Source organism: Salvelinus sp. IW2-2015, linkage group LG30 (genome assembly GCF_002910315.2).
Source record: "Salvelinus sp. IW2-2015 linkage group LG30, ASM291031v2, whole genome shotgun sequence".
In the NCBI taxonomy this organism is placed as follows: Eukaryota; Metazoa; Chordata; class Actinopteri; order Salmoniformes; family Salmonidae; genus Salvelinus; species Salvelinus sp. IW2-2015.
The window spans coordinates 13,972,785-13,996,197 of NC_036869.1; the positions used below are offsets into that span (position 1 = coordinate 13,972,785).

Below are 23,413 nucleotides of genomic sequence, written 5' to 3' on the forward strand. Positions count from 1 at the left end.
ATACAAATAGTATGTACTGATAACAAAAATGTATGATAAACCCAGAGCTTTTGATATAAAGTGCCTTCGGAAAGTATTCAAACCCCTTGACTTTTTCCACATTTTGTTACTTTACAGCCTTAACCTAAAATGGATCATCTATCTACACACAATACCCCATAATTACAAAGGGAAAACAGGCTTTTTGAAATGTTAGCAAATGTATTAAAAATAAGTATTCAGACCCTTTGCTATGATACTCGAAATTGAAATTGAGCTGCGGTGCATCCTGTTTCCATTTGTTATCCTGGAGATGTTTCTACAACTTGATTGGAGTCCACCTGTGGTAAATTCAATTGATTGGACATGATTTGGTAAGACCTGTCTATATAAGGTCCCACAGTTGACAGTGCATGTCAGAGCAAATACCAAGCCATGAGGTCAAAGGAATTGTCCGTAGAGCTCCGAGGCAGGATTGTGTCGAGGCACAGATCTGGGGAAGGGTACCAAAAAATGTCTGCAGCATTGAAGGTCCCCAAGAACACAGTGGCCTCCATCATTCTGAAATGGAAGAAGTTTGTAACCACCAAGACTCTTCATAGAGCTGGCCGCCCAGTCAAACTGAGCAATCGGGGGAGAAGGGCCTTGGTCAGGGAGGTCCCTTCTGTCACTGACAGAGCTCCAGAGTTCTTCTGTGGAGATGGGAGAACCTTCCAGAAAGACAACCGTCTCTGCAGCACTCCAACAATCAGCCCTTTATGGTAGAGTGACCTAACGGAAGCCACTCTTCAGTAAAAGGCACATGGCAGCCCGCTTGGAGTTTTCCAAAAGGTACCTAAAGACTCTCAGACCATGAGAAACAAGATTATCTGGTCTTAGGAAACCAAGACTGAACTCTTTGGCCTGAATGCCAAGCGTCATGTCTGGAGGAAACCAGGCACCATCCCTACGGTGAAGCCTGGTGGTGGCAGCATCATGCTGTGGGGATGTTTTTCAGTGGCAGGGACTGAGAGACTAGTCAGGATTGAGGGAAAGATGAACGGAGCAAAGTACAGAGAGATCCTTGATGAAAACCTATTCCAGAGAGCTCAGTACCTCAGACTTGGTCGAAGGTTCACCTTCCAACAGGAGAACGACCCTAAGCACACAGCCAAGACAACGCAGGAGTGGCTTCGGGACAAGACTCTGAATGTCCTTGAGTGGCCTAGCCAGAGCTTCGACTTGAACCCGATCGAACATCTTTGGAGAGACCTGAAAATAGCTGTGCAGCAACGCTCCCCTTCCAACCTGACAGAGCTTCAGAGGATCTGCAGAGAAGAATGGGAGAAACTCCCCAAATAGAGGTGTGCCAAGCTTGTAGCGTCATACCCAAGAAGACTCAAGGCTGTAATCGCTGCCAAAGGTGCTTCAACAAAGTACTGAGTAAAGGGTCTGAATACTTATGTAAATGTATAATTGTAACGGGTGTCTATCTCTTCCTCCTCATCTGACGAGGAGAGGCGAGAAGGATCGGAGGACCAATACGCAGAGTGGTAAGTGTCCATGTTTTAATAATATAKACTGAACACTACACAAATAACAAAATAACAAATGTGAACGAACCGAAACAGTACCGTGTGGCGACAAACACTGACACGGAAGACAAACACCCACAAACCAACAGTGAATACAGGTAACCTAAATATGGCTCCCAATCAGAGACAAWGCAAAACACCTGCCTCTGATTGAGAACCATATCAGGCTAAATGAACAAACCTAAACATAGAAACAAATAACATAGACTGCCCACCCCAACTCACGCCCTGACCATACTAAATAAAGACAAAACAAGGGAAAATAAAGGTCAGAACGTGACAATAATTTCATTTTTTTATTTTTAATAAATTAGCAAACATCTATAAAACCTGTTTTTTTCTTTGTTATTATGGGGTATTGTATGTAGATTTATGAGGGGGAAAAAATATTTAATACATTTTAGAATAAGGCTGTAATCTAACAAAATTTGGAAAAGGTCAAGGGGTCTGAATACTTTCCGAAGGCACTGTATCTTGCACTTACTATTAAAACCACATTACTGTTGTGTTTCGTTTGTTTTGTTTGTAGTCTGGCCCTATAAAGATCCGTAACATGCCATTATAGTGAAGTTTACAGACAACAGTCAATGGCACTAACGAAGAGGCAGTGGACAACAAAGAAGAAAAACTGTGAAATTCAACACTGACACTAAATAAATGTTGGATTTGGGTGTCAAGAAATCTTGGATAAACTCTTCCAGTCAAAGGACATCGACACGTTCAGTTGCACCATGCTGGAGAACATCCAGATGTTCAAGAACCCTGGGTGCTACCGTTACCAACAGGAAATCAAGGACAAATAATAGAGAAAGGTGGTTTCAGAGTACCTTTACTGGCATTTCATCATGAAGAATCAAGCAGCCATCGCTAAGTTTGAAGATGAATTAATCGGAGGAGTTGGAGAAGCACCCAGAGCTATTCTGTGGCACAATGTGCTTCACCAACATCAAACAGACACTTGAGATCATCGGGACGCTCTTGGTCAAGAGGTTGTCGCTGATGGAAGCAACAGGAGGCTTGGGAAAATTTCCAGTCCAATCTCGAGGGACCAGGAAAAGAGTAGACACTAGAAGAGATGGTGTTCTTTACGACTGGACTTAACTGCATCCCTCCTTCAGGGATACAGTCACAGCTCTGCATAGAGTTCAGTGATGACCGTCTATCCACTGCTAGTATAATATATGTGGGAACGTACTCAGATTACCCAACGGAAGACTTCGAAACGAATATGGCGTTTGGCAGTCCTGGCCACTTACAAAAAGTACTTGAGATAGCACTATGTAGTTGTTTGCCATATTTTTGTTAACAAACCCTTTTCCGTGACAAACAAAAAAGGGGGAAAAATAGCTYAATTTGTCCGTGTGGGTTTTCGTGCTGTCACAATCACAATTCATACTGGAGCAATAAGATTCTGTGGAACATTTTAGCCATGCATAGAATGATTACAAGAGTTGAAAATATCAGGTGTGTAAACAGAGATGATTAGGCTGAGTACAACACAAGACGTTGAGAAAACACAAATCTCTGTATTTGAATTTGTTCCTTATTAAACACTGACCCGTTGCCTACTCACTGGCATTTGTTTTTCTGGGTCTAGCTTATAACGTCACTGGTTCCATAGAGACCTAAATTGTAATTGCCTTCCCTTTGACTTAAGAAGTAAACATTTCTCAGAAACAGTTCAACTGAGCCTACGCTCTATCATAAAAAGATTCTATCTTGATACAGTAGGATTTGTTTAAGACAGTAGGATTTGTTTAAGCCTGTGGACAGACTTACTCAGGAATTAGTTGTAATGAGTGTTTGATTCTTGCTGAGACATCAACAATGCCCAGTTAGTTCATCTTGTAGTAATTCCCGTGTGATGATCCAGAGGATAGAAATTCAAAAGAGGTCCCAAGGTTCTGTCCTCCCTGGCCAAAGACCCAAAGTATGTGGTCCAAATATTTGATGTTCAATATGATCCTCCTTGGGTACATAAGAGTTGTTTGGTTAGTGTCAGAAGCGAAGCAGTTCTCTAGGAAGTCTATACTGTTCTGTGGATATATCTAAACTCTTAGAAAAAACGGTTCCAAAAGGGTTCTACGGCTGTCCTTTCTATGAATGTACTGTACTGCAACCAGGGTCTTCACTGAAATCCCAAAGTACAAAGTCATTAATTGAAGAAATGTACTTTTAATCCAAGGTACTAGTTAACTAGATATTCCCCTAGAGACTGGTTTAAAGGAAGGGTTTGAGTGTTCTGCCTAAGACACTGGAGGTCTTTACATTCATAGTGGAACTGCCAGGACCCACTCAATAATACGGATAATGTTCTAGAATCCATTCTTCCATTACCAAGCTTTATGAAGCTGTATGTGAAATAGTCAAAGGGACAGTTTTCCAGATCCAGATTAAGCCTAAACCTAGACTAAAAAGCTATTTCAATGGAGTCTCAATTGACCACGTGTTTGGTTAAGTAGTCTTAGGTCTCTATTTAATCTGTATCGCTGAAGCACTACAGATTGCGCAATAGAKATTTAAAGGTGATTTCCGATTGAGCCGACATATGCAGTGTTTACCGTGAGTGCAGTCTTCGCCTTTAAATTTCAATTATGCTGTAAAGCTGAACTTCAGCGATACAGATTGAATAGAGCCCTTAATTTGGGTCTGGGAAACGGGCACTAAAGAGATCAGGGAGTAAAATAATCTGCATCCCACACACTGTAAACCAGCCAATTTAACCAAGTGTTATTCTGTGCGTTGAGTGGCATTTGAGCTAATGTGTTAAAGTGTGTTTACTCAACACTCTCTGCTCGAAGTTAGCTGAATTTGAAAAAGCTTGTTGAGTAAACTTACAAATTCATGTTTGCTCAAAAAAAATCAAAACCACACCAACATATTCATATTTCCCAGCATGCTCTCTTGCAGGTTGATTTTCAGAATGGTTTGTTTCAATACTTGTGTTTTTGCATGTACTTTGATTGGTTAATCTTATGCTACACAAACATAAATAACATAAATGTTTCTAAACTAATACAATCTGTTAGTAGTTGGACTTATTGCACCCGTTTCTGAGATGTCTGTTCCAGTTTATATGATTTAGGTAGTCTCAATAATCAACATTCCTTACCCCGGCAGTCATTCTGAATGCATGTTGTGGGTTATTAAAAGTTCCAATTGTTGGATATCCTCACTCTGGCTCGATTCCAACAGGAATTACACACCACTTTGCAAGCCAGCATAATGTGACATGCAGGCTTAATGTGACCTACAAACTAAGAGTTTCAGACCATTGTGTTAGGGTTTATACAATATATTATCATAAATAGTTACATTTTAAAGATGACATTCACTTAGACACTCACTTGGGGATAGCTACAGTACGGAAAACCATTGAATACATCAAGCATGTCTCTGTCGCTAACAAATACAGTCATGGGTGGTAAATACATTTCACTCAAAAGGCAAGGCACTCAGGGAAATCTGCAAAAAAGGTTAAATACATTTTCTAGTTAAATTGTATGTTTACTCAACCTAAAATTCAAAGTCGAGTGAACATACAATTCAACTTGAGAATGTATGTTACTTCAGCTACTGTATACTATATGCCCAAATGTTGAGCAAACTCACAATCCTATTGCAGCTGGTTTGTTTACAATTGTACGTTAAATCAACATATGTATTTTTTTACACTGCAGTTGAACAAGAGGCCCACGGATATCTACCCCAGGTTTCCACTTGGCTGGTCGCCACTGGGATTGTCAGACTCTGCCTCTCTGCTTGCCCTGCCCCCCCGACACGCCAGGCGGTCCAAGGACCTCGGGGAGATGTCCTGCGATCGGCAGCGGCAGCAGCAGGCGACCACATCAGCCAGGTCGGCCCGGAAGGAGGGCGTGTAGAAGCCGTAGATCACTGGGTCGCAACATGTGTTGAGGTTGCCGAAGACGAAAAGGGCGTGGTGGACGTACTCGGGTGTCTCCTGGAGCATGGCTGGCTGGAACCAGTACCAGATGCCCAGGAGGTAGTATGGCGTCCAGCAAATCACGAAGGACGCCACGATCACGATGGTCATCTTCAGGGTCTTCATTCGCGCCTTGGGGATCATGTCGGCACCACTTCGCCTAAGGCACGGCTCCCCACCTGAAGTGATAACAGACATACACAGTTTGTGAGGAGATATGGAATGGTACTATGTTGAAGATGTTGATGATAACAAGAGCCCTGGGTTTCCTGACCATGTAACCTGATCAGGACCTGACTATGGCTGATTGATTCATGTATTAGATGTACAAAAAGTGAGACTATAACACTGAGTGTACAAAACATTAGGAACACCTGCTCTTTCCATGACATAGACTGACCAGGTGAAAGCTATGATCCCTTATTGGTATCACTAAATCCACTTCAATTAGTGTAGATGAAGGGTTAAAGAAGGGTTTTTTAAGCTTTGAGATAATTGAGACATGGATTGTGTATGTGTGCCATTCAGAGGGTGAATGGGCAAGAAAAATAGATTTAAGTGCCTTTGAACGGGTTGCCAGGTGCACTGGTTTTAGTGTGTCAAGAACTTCAAAGCACACAGTTTTCTGTGTGTATGAAGAATGGTCCACCACCCAAAGGACATCCAGCAAACTTGACACAACTGTGGGAAGCATTGGAGTCAACATGTGCCAGCATCCCTGTGGAACGCTTTCGACACATTGTAGAATCCATACCCCGATGAATTGAGGCTGTTCTGGGGGCAAAAGGGGGTGCAACTCAATATTAGGAAGGTGTTCAGTGTATAAAGGTACAAAAAAATAAGAGATTTTCTTGGTCAGATCATGTGGACAGTAACAACTTTGGGGTCTAAATATGACAATCGAGAATGTGTTGTTGAAACGTCCAATAGTCAAATATATCACGAAAGCCAAGAATGCAGTGTGCAGAGTCTCTTCACCTTTTACACTAACACACAGACACACAGACACACACCTTTGCCCTTGTGCATCTGACGGCTGATCTCGATGAGGATGCGGGTGTAGCAGAAGCTCATTACTAACAGGGGGAACACATAAAGCGTGACAAAGTGGAACATGTTGTAGACCGTCTCTTGCCAGCGATGGTGGAAGCTTCCATGCGTCACACACTGAGTGAATTCCACTCCCTCGGCTTTGATTGCTCGAAAAATGAACAGCTATGAGATAAAGAAAGACAAACGGGCAGTGAGAAATCATGATTAAGGTCTATTAATCAATCAATACAAAATGTATTTCAATTCCTCTTGACAGCAACAGGTCTTTAAAGTAAACCTGACCTATTGACCAGCAAAGCGCATACGAGGCACAGTGACAAGGAAAAGCTCCCTAGAGGGAAGAAACCTAGAGACGAATGAGACTCTGGGTTCGATTCAATCCGCATCACAGAAGTTCAGCGCTATTGTGTGATTGAAGTTTAAAGGCAATGTTCCTTGATCCCTGGAGACTGCTTTCACAGTAAACAATGCATAATCCGGCTCAATCAGAAATGTCCTTTAAATTACAATTGCGCTATAGTACGGAACTTCCGCGATACGGATTGAATCGAGCCCTCAGAGGGTGGGGCCCATTCTCTGGCTGTACAGGGTAGATGATATGTAACGCCCATCAGAAATAAAATACCATGTTAACTTGGTCTCCTGGTGTGGTAAATTGATTGCTCAGTTATAAGGGCAATGATGCATTAATAAGTACAGAATTACTATACATACATACGTTAATGGAGTGAAGAAAAGTTAAATTACATAGGACAGACAATTTTACGCACTCAGCGGCCTTTGAATGGCCTAATCAGAAATCTAGTGCAAAATCGATCTATTCTAATCTGCTAGAATGATGATTCCTTTCAAAACAATTTCTGCACCAGAGGTGATATGATGTAGAAGTGATATGATATAACAGATATGAATTTAATGTGAAGACTAAAGTCCTAAAGCATAAATCTCTAGCATTTTTTAATCTCTATCATTTTTAAATTGCCTTGTTATAGCATATCAGGAATCTGTAATAATATACAGTATAATACAGTCATCTTGTACAGTGCTGAGCCAGTCATGTTCATGACTTTTGACACAGGTTGCATGCCTCTCCCATTTTGGGGTGTTTTAACTGTTTATTGGAAATGCTTATGTTTATAAATATAACAAGTTAAGTATTTAGTATTAAGTATATATTTTTGTTAGCTATTTTGGTATAATGTTTCTGCATTTGTATATTTTGTAAATACAACCTCTGGATCCAGTCTCCTCCATTACCTGTACGGTAAATAAATACCACCGATTTTTACATCTGTTCTACTGACTGTCTCGACAGTTGCTGCTCCATACCAACTAAATAGGCTGCCAGCTCCTCTATTTTAACACTGCGCACAAGTGTGATAGCCCATGGGTGCTTTTGTGAATGTTTAGGCCAATACTTTGTTACGCTTGAGGCTGGAAATAAATAAATGATCTTCACTCCAGTTATGACCCATAGATAGGGTTCATATTGCTCTCACATCTTACCCTGGTCCTGCATTCCTATCTGGAATGGAGGAAATTAACTGTCAATGCTTTTATGTTTCAAATAGTCTTAAAAAATATATTTTAACTAGCATAATATCGTTTTCTTCCCTTTGCCGTATTATAATTTCCTTTTAAGGCAAATTCTTGCAGTTTCTCAGTATTTCATGCAATTCATGACAGACTGTCATACACGCCGCTTCTTGCTCGCTGTTTTCCACTTCCTCCATCACCAGCACTCAATATCAATTCAATGCACAAGGACACACACAAATCAATGTTAATCAGCGTATTTTCTTTGGCTTTGTCAGCTACAGTGCTTTCAGAAAGTATTCATACCCCTTGACGTATTCCACATTTTGTTGTGTTACAGCCTCAATTTCAAAATGGATCAAATAAATACAAATCGCACCCATCTACACACAATACAACATAATGACAAAGTGAAAACATGTTTTTAGATTTATTTGATTCATTTATTGAAAATGAAATACAGAAATATCTCATTTGCATAAGTATTCACACCCCTGTCAATACTTTGTAGAAGCACCTTCACCAGTGATTACAGCTGTGAGTCTTTCTAGGTAAGTCTCTAAAGAGCTTTCCACACCTGGATTGAGCAACATTTGCCCATTATTCTTTTCAAAGTTCTTCAAACAATTTTCAGGTATTGCGGTCACACCCTGATCTGTTTCACCTCTTTGTGCTTGTCTCCACCTCCCTCCAGGTGTCGACCCTCTTCCTCATTATCCCCAGTGTATTTATACCGGTGTTCTCTGTTTGTCTGTTGCCAGTTCGTCTTGTCTTGTCAGGTCTTACCAGCATGTTTTCCTGTCTCCCTGCTGTCTCAAGTTCTGTTTCCCTGGTTCTGGCCATTCTGCCTGCCCTGACCCCGAGCCTGCCTGCTGTTCTGTACCTTATTGACTCTGCCCTGGATTCCGGACCTCTGCCTGCCTTTGACCTGTCTTTTTTTAATGTATTTTTTTATTTAACTAGGCAAGTCAGTTAAGATCAAATTCTCCTTTACAATGACGGCCTACCAAAAGGCAAAAGGCCTCCTGTGGGGACGGGGGATAAAAAAATGTTTAAACAATATAAATATATGACAAAACACACATCACAACAAGAGAGACACAACACTACATAAAGAGAGACCTAAGACAACAACATAACAAGGCAGAAAAACATGACAACACAGCATGGTAGCAACACAACATGACAACAACATGGTAGCAACACAACATGGTACTAGCACAAAAACATGGTACAAACATTATTGGGCAAAGTCAACAGCACAAGAAGGTAGAGACAACAATACATCATACAAAGCAGCCACAACTGTCAGTAAGAGTGTCCAAGACTGAGTCTTTGAATGAGATAAAACTGTCCAGTTTGAGTGTTTGTTGCAGCTCGTTCCAGTCGCTAGCCGCAGTGAACTGAAAAGAGGAGCGACCCAGGGATGTGTGTGCTTTGGGGACCTTTAACAGAATGTGACTGGCAGAACAGGTGTTGTATGTGGAGAATGAGGGCTGCAATAGATATCTCAGATAGGGAGGAGTGAGGTCTAAGAGGGTTTTACAGAGATGACCAGTTTACAGAGGAGTATAGAGTGTAGTGATGTGTTCTATAAAGAGCATTGGTGGCAAATCTGATGGCCGAATGGTAAAGAACATCTAGCTGCTCGAGAGCACCCTTACCTGCCAATCTATACATTTTGTCTCCATAATCTAGCATGGGTAGGATAGTCATCTGAATCAGGGTTAGTTTGGCAGCTGGGGTGAAAGAGGAGCGATTATGATAGAGGAAACCAAGTATTTTGCCTGCCCCCTGTTTGGGTCAATAAACATATGTGACTCTAGCTGTCTGCATCTGGGCCTTATCCTGAGTTCTGTTACTTGCCATAGATTTTCAAGTAGATTTAAGTCAAAACTGTAACTCCCTTTATTTTTTATCCTAAAAAACTCCCCAGTCTTTAACGATTACAAGCATAACCATAACATGATGCCGTCACCACTATGCTTGAAAATATGGAAAGCGGTACTCAGTAATGTGTGTTTGGGGCAAATCCAATACAACACAACACTTTGTATTCAGTACAAAAAGTGAATTGATTTGCCTATTTTTTTGCAGTATTACTATAATGCCTTGTTGCAAACAGGATGCATGTTTTTGAATATTTGTATTCTATACAGGCTTCCTTCTTCTCACTCTGTCATTTAGGTTAGTATTGTGAAGAAACTACAGTGTTGTTGAGCCATCCTCAGTTTTCTCGTATCACAGCCATTAAACTCTGCAACTGTTTTAAAGTCACCACTGGCCTCATGGTGAAATCCCTGAGTGGTTTCCTTCCTCTCCGGCAACTGAGTTAGGAAGGACGCCTGTATCTTTGTAGTGACTGTGTGTATTGATACACCATCTGAAGTGTAATTAATACCTTCACCATGCTCAAAGGGATATTCAATGTCAGCTTTTTTTTTTTACCCATCTACCAATAGGTGCCCTTATTTGCGAGGCAATGGAAAACCTCCCTGGTCTTTGTGGTTGAATCTGTGTTTGAAATTCACTTCTCGACTGAGGAACCTTGCAGATAATTGTATGTGTGGGGTACAGAGATTAGGTAGTCATTCAAAAATCATGTTAAACACTATTATTGCAACTTATTATGTGACTTGTTAAGCACATTTTTACTCCTGGACTTATTTAGGCTTGCCATAACAAAGGGGTTGATTACTTATTGACACAAGACATTTCAGCTTTTCACTTGTAAAAGTTTTGAAAAACATAATTTCGCTTTGACATTATGGGGTGTCATGACGTGGCCCTCTTTGGGTATAGCGTGCCTTCCCCCTCTCTCTCTCTCACCTACACCCAGGCTGCTGTTATCTCAGGTCGTAAATTCCTGGAGGATTCTCTTCCTCATGGCCAGACAGTATAGAGAGAGAAAAGGTTTCACAGGAGAACAAAGGAACCTCTTCTCCAGCAACTTGACAACTGAACAATGTACATGTTTTGGAAAAGGTGTACACGGTCGGGGAAGAATCCAGCTACGACCGGTCCATTTCGTTACCATAACCCTGTTTATACAAGAGTCTCAGTTATGAGGCTTGCATCTAATTGTTGAATAAAATGAATGAGTAAAGATGAAACTATTTGTGAACTTATGTAATGTGATTTTAAACTGTTTAAGGGAACCCAATTCCCTTTAAAGTTAACTAAGTCATTGGCCCGCCCCATGAGCACAGACATTGATCTGGCCCCTTTCTACTGATACAAATATAACCCCCACCGGGAGGAATTCCCTTCAGACCATGGTTCTCTCAATTACGAGAGGGCTAAGGTTAGAGTAGAGATCAGCTTACCTCGATAACCGAGAGGGCTAAGGTTTGAGTAGATTGCTGAAATCTTAACCATGCCACGTGGTTAAACTCTGAGACTATCGATACCGACAGAATAAGAACAAATCTTTGATACTAATTACTAGTCTACAGCTAGGAATTATGTACCCATGAACGCGAAGGCCGACAACCGCCGAAACATCTATTCTATAACAACATTGCTGAATGTTACTCTGAGCTATCCATTCTAACCATGGCAGAGAGAGAGAGGGCGGACAAACTCTCCAACAGAAACTAACTTTCCAACAGAGATCACGATGACACACTGAGCGTGAATATATATATTGATTGCAATTATTCCCGAATGAGTGAGCGTTCATGTGCAAAGGATTAGCATTTCAATTGTTATAATTATCAACTTTGTAGTGTCTTATCTTTCGTGCCCTTCTCAGTCCCTTTGTCTAACAAGTCGCCATGCCGGTTTAGCAAACTAGGGCACATTCTCCTATCATTGCCTTGTGACCATATCTACTTGTTTGTTTGTGTGTGCATTTCTGTGATTATTTAGTTAGTTAATAAATAAATGATTGAGACAATTGATGTATGGATGACTCATAGTGAAGACTGGGTTCGTGCAGATAACCAACAATTTACAATGTTTGGAATGAGTCTAACGTGAGGTAAAGAATAATTCATTAATTAGAAGACTAATAGATCAGATATTAAAATATCTTAAAGTTATATTAGGAAAATTATAACTTTGTCATCTGCATATTTTCCTTGGTTCCCCGACTTCCTAGTTAATTACATCTACCTGATTAGTTAATCACGTAATAATAATTACAGAGAATTGATTTGATAAACTAAACAGTCTTCAGTTTAATGATCCCAAAGACACGACAGGGGTATTGTGTGTAGGCCAGTGAAAAAATAATATATTTAATCCATTTTAAATTCAAGGGGTGTGAATACTTTCTGAAGGCACTGTTTGCAGACATCACTCTCAGACACACGTATCTCCTATAATTACATAAATACAAATGCCATGGGGAACCAGAAGATAATAGCTTCCCTTCCCTTGTAACACCTTCCATCATAATGTCCTCATATCTATAGCTATCGTAGCAGACAAAAGTTGAGAAAATATCATAATGACTTATGAATGTAAACAGTTTTTCTGGTTGTAGAAAAGTCAGCAGTATTACACCTAGGTAAAGATGTTTCTTTCTGGAAAATACAACTTTTGCAAATAGTATACCATGACATTACAGAAGATGTCAGGAAAACATCACTGCAACCAGTTTTGCCTGCTGGGAGAGCTTCACTTCGCTATTCTATTTTTGGCAGTGTTTTTGATGAGGGCCTTTGAGGGTACACTTTGCCACCGTTCTGCTGTACTGAAGTGCTAATAAAATCGGCTTTCAGTCACCTCCCACTGGGCACAAACGTAATTCAATTTATACTAAAAAAACATAAACGCAAAATATAAAGTGTTCGTTTATTTTTCATGAGCTGAAATAAAAGACCACAGAAATGTTCTATATGCACAAAAAGCTTATTTCTCTAAAATGTTGTGCAAAAATGTGTTTACATCCCTGTTAGTGAGCATTTCTCCTTACCAAGACATCCCACTGACAGGTGTGGCATATCAAGTAGCAGATTAAACAGTCAAATCTTTGAAATTGTTGCATGTTGCGTTTTTTATTTTTGTTCAGTGTACATTTGGTAAAGTCAACCAACATGAATTCAACATGAAATCATCAAAACTGTCACCATGTCATTGGATTTAGGTTAAAAGTTGGGTCAAAAAAATACTAAATTCCCTTAAATTGATGGCTTTCTGAAAATCCAATCAGTTTTCACAACATTGTGAAAACAATGTTGATTCAACCAGGTTTTGTGCTGAATGAATTGAACCACTGACCAACTCCACCAATCCTTGAAAATCATTGGTCAATTAGTAAGCATAAACATGGAAACACTCAATATGAGATGGCTTCTGTCTGCACATAATATCTGCTCCATGATTATCATCATTTAAAGTGTGTGTGCGTGCGTGCCTGCATACATAGTAAATGAGATGGATTCAATAATCCATGTATTTCTCTTCACAGCCACAGTCACCAGTGCTGTGTTCAGTCACCATCAGATGAGTTGACTTAATTTCTTAACCAGGAACATGCATTTCCCATAGAATGGCCATCCATGTCAAGTGTGTATGTGTGGTTGGTAAAGGGGCCATATTGATCTCTCCACAACTCACCACCCACCCTCCTTTCTCTGAGCTAACATCTCTCTCCCTTGTCCACGGTCGACTGACTCCCCCGCCTTGTGTCTCTCCCTCCCTCCTACAGGCGAAGTTCTGTGTCCCTTCTTCCTATTCATTTGGAACAACAGCCACTGACTAGCACCTCCAAGGTTGTGTCCACTGACAGCCAGAAATGTCATCTCTCCGAGGCGCTGACATTAAGGGGATTGGATTTGTGGTAAACTCTCTCTCTGTGACAGTAAAAAAAGAGGGAACACTCTGAAATCTAGCCATGCGGGGAGGGAAAGCAATTTTCTCTCAGTGCAGTGCAATGGGGCCTTCAACTCTGAACTCAAATCAAATCAAATGGAATTGATTGAGTGTCCAAAGTACTGTACTTTCGGTTACAAATTGATCTGTGAGCATGGAATGAAATCTACTCCCTCATTTCTCAATTCAAATTCAAAATCAGTATTGGCATGAAATACATGTAAATACAAAAATATTGCAAAAGAAAAATGGTTTGAATAGGAGTAAAATTGAAAAAATCCACATGCTTTGTTTATAAAGACCAATTGACAATACACCTCAAATGAATGAATATATACAGTGCCTTATTAAGAATTCAGACCCCTTGACTTTTTCCACATTTTGTTTTTACAGCCTTATTCTAAAATTGATTAAATAAATTCAAATCAATCTACACCGAATACCCCATAATGACAAAGTGAAAACAGTTTTTTTTCATAAAAATCTGAAATAACTTATTTACAAAATTATTCAGACCCTTTGCTATGAGACTCGAAATTGAGATCAGGTGCATCCTGTTTCAATTGATCATTCAATTGATTCAATTCAATTGATTGGACATGATTTGGAATGGCACACACCTGTCTATATAAGGTCCCACAGTTGACAGTGCATGTCAGAGCAAAAACCAAGCCATGAGGTCAAAGGAATTGTCTGTAGAGCTCAGAGACAGGATTGTGTCGAGGCACAGATCTGGGGAAAGGTACCAAAACAATTCTGCAGCATTGAAGATCCCCAAGAACACAGTGGCCTCCATCACTCTTAAATGGAAGTAGTTTGGAACCATCAAAACTCATCCTAGAGCTAGCCCGTCCGGCCAAACTGAGCAATCGGGGTAGAAGGGCCTTGGCCAAGGAGGTGACCAAGAACCCGATGGTCACTCTGACAGAGCTCCAGAGTTCCTCTGTGGAGATGGGAGTACCTTGCAGAAGGACAACATCTCTGCAGCACTCCACCAATTAGGCCTTTATGGTAGAGTGGCCAGACGGAAGCCACTCCTCAGTAAAAGGCACATGACAGCCCGCTTGGAGTTTGCCAAAAGGCACCTAAAGACTCAGAACATGAGAAACAAGATTCTCTGGTCTGATGAAACCAAGATTCAACTCTTTGACAAGAATGCCAAGTGTCACGTCTGGAGGAAACCTGGCACTATCCATAATGTGTAGTATGGTGGTGGCAGCATCATGCTGTGGGGATGTTTTTCAGCGGCAGGGACTGGGAGACTAGTCAGGTTTGAGGGAAAGATGAACGGTCAAAGTACGGAGAGATCCTTGATGAAAACCTGCTCCAGAGCGCTCAGGACCTCAGACTGGGCTGAAGGTTCACCTTCCAACAGGACAATGACCCTAAGCACACAGCCAAGACAATGCAGGAGTGGCTTCGGGACAAGTCTCCATGGTTCTTGAGTGGCCCTGCCAGAGCCCGGACTTGAACCCGATCTAACGTCACTGGAGAGACCTCAAATAGCTGTGCAGCGACGCTTCCCATCCAACCTGACAGAGCTTGAGAGGATCTGCAGAGAAGAATGGGAGAAACTCCCCAAGTATAGGTGTGCCAAGCTTTTAGCGTCATACCCAAGAAGACTCAAGGCTGTAATCGCTACCAAAGGTTCTTCAACAAATTACTGAGTAAAGGGTCTGAATACTTWAAATTTTTTATACATTTGCAAAAAAATCTAAAACACTTTTTTTGCTTTGTCATTATGGGGTATTGTGTGTAGATTGATGAGTGGACAAAACAATTTCATACATTTTAGAATAAGGGTGTAACATAGAAAATGTGGTAAAAGTCAAGGAGTCTGAATGCTTTCCGTATACACTGTATATACACTGAAAGCAGTGAAAGCAATCTCTCTCTCCCTCCCTGTCTTCTCTCTCTCCCTCCCTGTCTTCTCTCTCTCCCTGTCTTCTCTCTCTCCCTACCTGTCAGGGTGGGTAAAGGCTTATATCATTCACAGCACTACTGTTTGGATTGGGGTGGGACTATAATCAATATGCAGCTGACCTCCTCAGCCAATTTGATCATTTTATTTAACCAGAGAAACACTTTGTTACCAAGCTGACGACTGCTCCAGCTGCTTCCTCTTCTAAGCCAATCTACTCACATTACTACAACCAACAATCAAGAGCTGGTGTGTTTGTCCTATAGAATTACAGTTGAATACACCAACCTTAAAAATGCTCTCTTTTTTGCTGAGAGATAATTTCCTCACAATGCACCACCCACCTACTCATAGGACTTAATTTGATTGGCAGATCACTGACTGTATGCTCTATTGTGTGAGGAAGACAGTGACCAACTTATGATCGATTGCAGCCCTGCTATCTTACTAGCCCGGAATCCAAACTGAATAGCTCTCCATTTCACTATTGCTCCTATACACTGATTCAGTCTGGACCTGTTCCAGTAGAAGGACACTTTGATCAGCTAGAAAGTAGTCCTCTAAGAAACTATGGTTTAGCATAAGACCAATGTGGAAAAATGTTGTCGATCAAAAGATTTGGTTTTCTGATTCGTAAATGGTGATCCAGTCATGGACTGCATTGTTATACATAACCATTACAAACATAGGCACAAATTATTAATTGAATGCGGGTGCAAAATTATTCAGTGAAGTCAAACCATAGTGAAATGGAGTGATATTCAATATGGATAACAGGCTAGTAAGATAGTAGATCAGCAATCAATCAATACAAGGCTTCCTATTTGATTATTCGTGTTGTTATGCTGTAGTCTGAGAATGATGTAGATGCTATCGTATGTACACCCACCTGTGGGGAGGCCAGGAGCAGGCTGAGGACCCAGGCAACGAGCAGCATCCTCTTGTTCCTTCGCCCAGCGTCCAGCGTGTCCAACGGGTGCAGGATAGCATGGTGGCGGTCCAGGCTGACCACCACCAGAATGAAGGCAGACGAGTGCATGGCAAACAGTTTGAGGAAGCACAGCAGCTTGCACATGGTATCACCGGCATACCACTGCACGGTGACGTTCCACACCGCGTCCAGCGGCATTACCACGAACGTCATCACCAGGTCTGCAGAGGCCAGGCTGGCAATGAGTGGCCGGAGATGGGCAGCCAGGCGGCGCCCGCGGCCCCGTGCCACGCTGATCAGCACAGAGAGGTTGGAGAAGGCAGCGAACACGAACAGGACCATGGTGGCGGCCACGCGGACGCGGGCAGCGGCGGTGAAGGTGGGTGCCTCCCAGTCCGTGAATGACGGAGGGAGGGAGGAGTTAAAGGAGGAGTTCTCTGGCGGGAACATTGGCGTCGCCGACCAAAGAGACAAGTTTCTCAACATCCTGTCATCCGACATCCTGGAAGTAAGAAAATAATTAAATCATTTTCCTCCTCATCTTCATCATCATCATTCTTATCCTCATCATAATAGTTTTAATTTGTAATGAAATCACTGTAGAAAGTGATTCACTTGACTTGGTTTATCTGACTGGGACATATTTCAATATGTTGGCTGGGTGAGGAAATAAATAATTCTGTATAATATGACTATTTGGGGCATTTACTGTTGAACCAACATCTCTGTAAATGTGCCAGATTTAGCCAGCTGGCTAATTTTCAACGGCTGTAAGTGAAAACAGAAATTAATGTAGCATTGGCCGCAACAAGGACAACATTCTCTTGGCGCCAATAATGAATTTAGGATGATTATATAAGTGTACAGGCACACAGCCACCCTACTGCCTAAGTGCAGTTTCAGCCTCCTAAAGCTCATATACGGATTGGCGGCTGATATACGGATTGGCAGCTGATATACGGTTTGGCAGCTGATATACGGTTTGGCAGCTGATATACGGTTTGGCAGTATATTCCTTTGCAGCTGCAAAGGAAACTAATGATGGGTCTGATATTTTGACCTCAGTAATATTCCTTAACATAAAGCTTTATAGCTTTATATTAATCTTTATAGCTAAGGCAATATTCTAGTATCGATAACAGATCATAGATGGGACACAAAACAAATAGTGGGTCAGTTAAGTTTGTCATCAGTAATGTTCCTTAACAGCCATCTTCATTTCTGAATAATGCAGGTTCAAAAGATCATATGACACGCATCTAATTTATTAGGTACACCCATCTAGTACCAGGTCAGACCTCACTTTTGCATCCAGAACAGCTTGATTGTTGTTGTTGGCATGGATTCTACAAGGTGTGGCGTTCAAACGTTGCTCAACTGGTATCAAGGGACTTAACGTGCCAGGAAAACATTCCCCACACCATTACACCACTGCCACCAGCCTGTACTGTGACAACAGGCAGGATGGGGCCATGGACTCATGCTGCTTAAGCCAAATCCTGACTTTGCCAACAGCATGATGCAACAGGGAATGTTTTTCCACACCTCAATTGTCCAGTGATGGTGATCGCATGCCCATTGGAGCCTCTTCTTGTTTTTAGCTGATAGGAGTGGAACCTGGTGTGGTCGTCTGCTATAGCCCATCCAAGGACCGACGAGTTGTGCGTTCCAAGATGCAGTTCTGCATCTTCTTATCGTGGCCCCGTTAGCTTGCACGATTCTTGATATTCTCCTTCGACCTCTCTCATCAACGTGCTGTTTTCGCCCACAGGACTGCCGCTGACTGGATGATTTTTGTTTGTTGCAACATTCTCGATAAAGCCTAGACACTGTAGTGTGTGAAAAGCCCAGGAGGCCAGCCGTTTTCAAGATACTGGAACCGACGATCATACCAATCTCGAAGTCGCTTAGGTCACTTGTTTTCCACATTCTAACGTTCAATTATATAGCAAGCCACGGTCACGTGATTCACTGTCTGTAGGAGTGAACCACTTTCTTGAACGGGGTGGTGTACCATATAAACTGCCCACTAAGTAAATATATATAGTGTATATATAAACTGTATATATATATATATATATATATATATATATATATATATATATATACAGTTTACACTGAGTATACAAAATATTATGGACACCTGCTCTTTCCATGACATAGACTAACCAGGGGAATCCAAGTAAAAGCTATGATCCTTTATTGATGTCACTTGTTAAATCCACTTCAATCAGTGTAGATGAAGGGGAGGAGACAGGTTGAAAAAGGATTTTTAAGCCTTGAGACAATTGAGACATGGATTGTGTATGTGTGCCATTCAGAGGGTGAATGGGCAAGACAAAATATTTAAGTGCCTTTGAGTGGGGTATGGTAGTAGATGTCAGGCGCACCGGTTTGCAACGCTGCTTATTTTTTCAAGCTCATCAGTTTCCCTTGTGTATCAAAAATGAACAGGACATCCAGCCAACTTGACACAACTGTGGGAAGCATTGGAGTCAACATGGGCCAGCATCCCTGTGGAACGCTTCCGACACCTTGTAGAGTCTGTGCCCTGACGAATTCAGGCTGTTCTGAGGGCAAAAAGGGATGTAACACAATATTAAGAAGGTATACTTAATGTTTTGTACACTGAACCCCATAATGACTAAGCAAAAACATGTTATTAGAATTTTGGGCATTTACATAAGTATTCAGACCCTTTACCCAGTACTTTCTTTTCTGAAGCACCTTTGGCAGTGATTACAGTCTCAAGTCTTCTTGGGTATGACGCTACAAGCTTGGCACACCTTTTTTTGGGGAGTTTCTCCAATTCTTCTCTGCAGATCCTCTCATGCTCTGTCAGGTTGGATGTGGAGCCTCGCTGCACAGCTATTTTGAGGTCTCTCCAGAGATGTTCGATCGGGTTCAAGTCCGGGCTCTGGCTTGTCCCGAAGCCATTCCTGCATTGTCTTGGCTGTGTGCTTAGAATCGTTGTCCTGTTGGAAGGTGAACCTCCACCCCGGTCTGAGGTCCTGAGCGCTATGGAGCAGGTTTTCATCAAGGATCTCTCTGTACTCTGCTCCGTTCATCTTTCCCTCAACCTGACTAGTCTCCCAGTCCCTGACGTTGAAAAACATCCCCACAGCATGATGCCGCCACCACTATGTTTCACCGTAAGTATGGTGCCAGGTTTCCTCCGGACATGACGCTTGGCATTCAGGCCAAAAAGTTGAAACTTGGTTTCATCAGACCAGAGAATCTTGTTTCTCATGGTCTGAGAGTCCTTTGGCTTCCGTCAGGCCACTATACCATAAAGGCCTGATTGGTGGAGTGCTGCAGAGATGGTTGTCCTTCTGAAAGATTCTCCCATCTCCACAGAGGAACTCTTGAGCTTTGTCAGAGTGACCATCAGGTTCTTGGTCACCTCACTGATCAAGGCCCTTCTCGGGGGGATTGCTCAGTTTGGATGGGCGGCCAGCTCTAGGAAGAGTCTTGGTGGTTGCAAACTTCCTCCATTTAAGAATAATTGAAGGGGACCTTCAATGTTGTAGACATTTTTTGGTACCCTTCCCCAAATCTGTGCCTCGACACAATCCAGTTTCTGAGCTCTACGGACAATTCCTTCGACCGCGTGGCTTGGTTTTTGCTGTGGGACCTTATATAGACAGGTGTGTGCCTTTCCAAATCATGTCTAATCAATTGACTTTACCACAGGTGGACTCCAATCAAGTTGTAGAAACAAGGATGATCAATGGAAACAGGATGCACCTGAGCTCATTTTCGAGTGTCATAGCAAAGGGTCTGAATACTTATGTTAATAAGGTATCTGTTTTTTATTTTCAATACATTTTCAAAAGTTCTAAAAAACTGTTTTCGCTTTGATATAATGGGGCATTGTGGGCCTGTGGAACACTAAAATATATATGTCCTTTGAATAGCTACGGCACTATTCTGGTACTAGTTGATGGGACACTGACTAACATTACTGGACTAAAAGTGACACAACTTTGAAGAAGACCTGAATCAGCGGCAGATCTTCCACCAAAAAAGTGCCCATTCCAAAATCATAATCACCACTTAGCCCAACTCTCTTTATCTGTCTGGATCTCTCTGTTCTCTTTCTCTCTTTGTCTCTCTGGTCAAGGCAAACTTTTGGGGATTTACAGTTCCCTCAGGCCAAATCCCATCTAACCTCAGACACTTCAGCTGGTGCTGTTGTTCATGTCTGGTATTCACAAAAGAAGACAGAGACCTTGGTTGTGGTGAGCAGTGGTCTGATACACAGCTATCTTTGGGGCGTGTACAGCAGGAGAATAGAAAGCCTTGAGAGGCAGTGATTTGGGCCGTGTGCCTTGTTTGTGCCCAGACCCAAGAGATTCAGTTGAAATGAAATTGAGAAATATATGATGGAAATGATGGAAATATATATTTTTCTCTCTCTCTTCCTCCTCCTTCTATGCCTCTTCCTCCCTCCCTCTCTCTCCCTCCGTCTCTCTCTCTCTCTCTGTCTATTCCTACCTCTGCATCTTCCTCCCTCTCTCTGTCTATTCCTCCCTCTGCATCTTCCTCCCTCTCTCCCTTCCTCTCTCACTCCCCCTCTCTGCCTCTACCCCCTCTCTCCCTCCCTCCCTCCATCCACCTTTCCTCCTCCTCCTGCATCTTCTTCCCTCTCTCTCTCCCCCTCGCTTGCTCGTTCGCTCCCTCCCTCTGCCTCACTTTCTCTCTCACTCCCCCTCTCTGCCTCTTCCTCCTCTCTGCCCCACTGCCTCCATCAATCTCTCCACCCCCCCATGCTCTCTCTCTTCCCCTCCCCACTCACTCCCTCGCTCCCTCCCCCCCACACTCTCTCTTATAGGGTGGATAATTGAAATTTATGGGTGGACAGACTATAGGGGTTGAGGTGGTGTGAAGCCAGCCTTGGGATTTGTTGTATTCTTCTAATGAGTTTTCGGTTATATGATTCAGTAAGCCGTTCATCCTGATAACGTAATGGAATTCTCCACACTCTTGGCTTGCAATGGGTCTCCATAAAAACATTGTTTTAAAATTTTTTAGTGAATTGATTTCATCTGAATTGAACTGTGGATAACTTATGTTAGTAATAATGCATCTGCCACAGAAATTGTTGGGGTAGCTGCACCGATGGCCAGGTACAAGGTTAGAGTATAGCATAAAATATGATAACACAAAGCATCCATATTGAAAGCTGATACATTGTCTGTTATTTGCTCTCTCCATCAACAGTCCTTGATCTTTCTATACAGGTATGTCTTTCTATAAGCTACAGTAGCTATAAACGTGATATGTATTTATCATGTAAAGCATATGGAAGCATATGGCAACTGCCCATGTGGCAGGCTCTACGCCGGTGAGTATGACGTGGCCTCTGTAGCCTGGCGTGGGTGGACAGTCAGTGCACTGTAAGGTAAATAGAGCCATAGTGATTCATCTACAGCAGTAGACCTATGAAGACACTGAAAATACCTGAGGGAGCTACAAGATACAGCACAAACACAATCTGTAGGTTGCCGAAGGGTAAGAGACAGCTGCGTCATAGGGTGAACATAGAATGAACTACATGTATATTGAATTTCACCTTATACTCTCCTGATTCTCCTGATACTTAATGCAGAATGGATGCGGAACCAACTTTTCCCGGACTTTTTTTCATCAGACTAAAGATTCCGAAGCTTCTGCGCATGTGTGGATCACGTTCTGCACATGTGTTTATTCTCTAATTTATGCAGTCTCTGCTCTACTTGTGGAGAACAGACTAGTCTAGCTAATGGGGCTTGTTTAAAAGTTAGATCAAAGCTGAATCAATGTCTGCAAGATCACATAATGATAGTATTCTACATAACAGAACCGAATCTAATAGCACGTATAGCGTTACTGTAAGACAGAAACAACACCGCATTTTTATCTCATGTGGCCAAAACTCAACAGGCACCACTAGGCAAAATATGTAGGTAGGCTAGCCCACAGTTTGTTAACAGCATCTGCTCTAAAATTCGCTCTCTGTACATCATTTAGAACAACACTGTAGGCTACTTCGAAACAACACTGTATAACTCAAGAAGCTCTAAATTAATGTCCCCATGAAACTGAATGGGATCAAATGGTTGGTTTCACCAGTAAAACTTGAACATTTTATTCACGATTATCAGTGGGAAATGTGAAGGGAAGGAGACCACAAAAAGGTTTGTGTAAAGTAGAGGTAAAGAAACACACGCGCACAGGCTTTTGGACCTTTAGTCAGGGAAAAGAATGTCTGAGAAAAGTTGGATCTGCAGCCACCGCCATATATAATGGGCTCCCGAGTGGCGCAGCGGTCTAAGGCACTGCATCTCAGTGTGAGAGGTGTCACTACAGTCCCTGGTTCAAATCCAGAATCAAAAGTAAGATGTCGCCAATAGAGATGGCAGCTGCTAGTCTAGGAAACTGTGCAGTATTTCGTTTTTTTATGTATTATTTCACACATTGTTAGCCCAGAAAACCTGAAGTGTTATTACATACAGCCAGGAAGAACTATTGGATATCAGAGAGACATCAACTTACCAGCACAATCAGCACTATGGACAGGAATACGACTTTCCCAAAGCGGATCCTTTGTCTGCACCTCCCAGGGAATTTAAACTGATTCCAGAGGCCGACCCAAAACAACGCCGCCGCAGGAG

General features: G+C 42.0%; 1 protein-coding gene across 1 annotated transcript; it reads right to left on the reverse strand.

Moving 5' to 3' along the window:
- Positions 1-3,927: 3,927 nt before the first annotated feature.
- Positions 3,928-17,258, reverse strand: LOC111955181 (gonadotropin-releasing hormone II receptor-like). Its single transcript, XM_023975309.2, has 3 exons — positions 16,716-17,258; positions 6,510-6,711; positions 3,928-5,675 (listed from the first exon to the last, which is right to left on the reverse strand). The coding sequence occupies exons 1-3, from the start codon at positions 17,256-17,258 to the stop codon at positions 5,257-5,259; spliced, it is 1,164 nt and encodes a 387-aa protein (XP_023831077.1). The 3' UTR covers positions 3,928-5,256.
- Between the last annotated feature and the right edge of the window lie 6,155 nt (positions 17,259-23,413).

Excerpts from the sequence above, each read along its gene's own strand:
- LOC111955181 (XM_023975309.2), bottom strand. The coding sequence starts at position 17,258 with ATGTCGGATGACAGGATGTTGAGAAACTTGTCTCTTTGGTCGGCGACG. Across the intron at positions 6,712-16,715 it reads TGCTCCTGGCCTCCCCACAG|CTGTTCATTTTTCGAGCAAT; the intron begins GTGGGTGTACAT and ends TTTATCTCATAG. Across the intron at positions 5,676-6,509 it reads TCAGATGCACAAGGGCAAAG|GTGGGGAGCCGTGCCTTAGG; the intron begins GTGTGTGTCTGT and ends TTATCACTTCAG.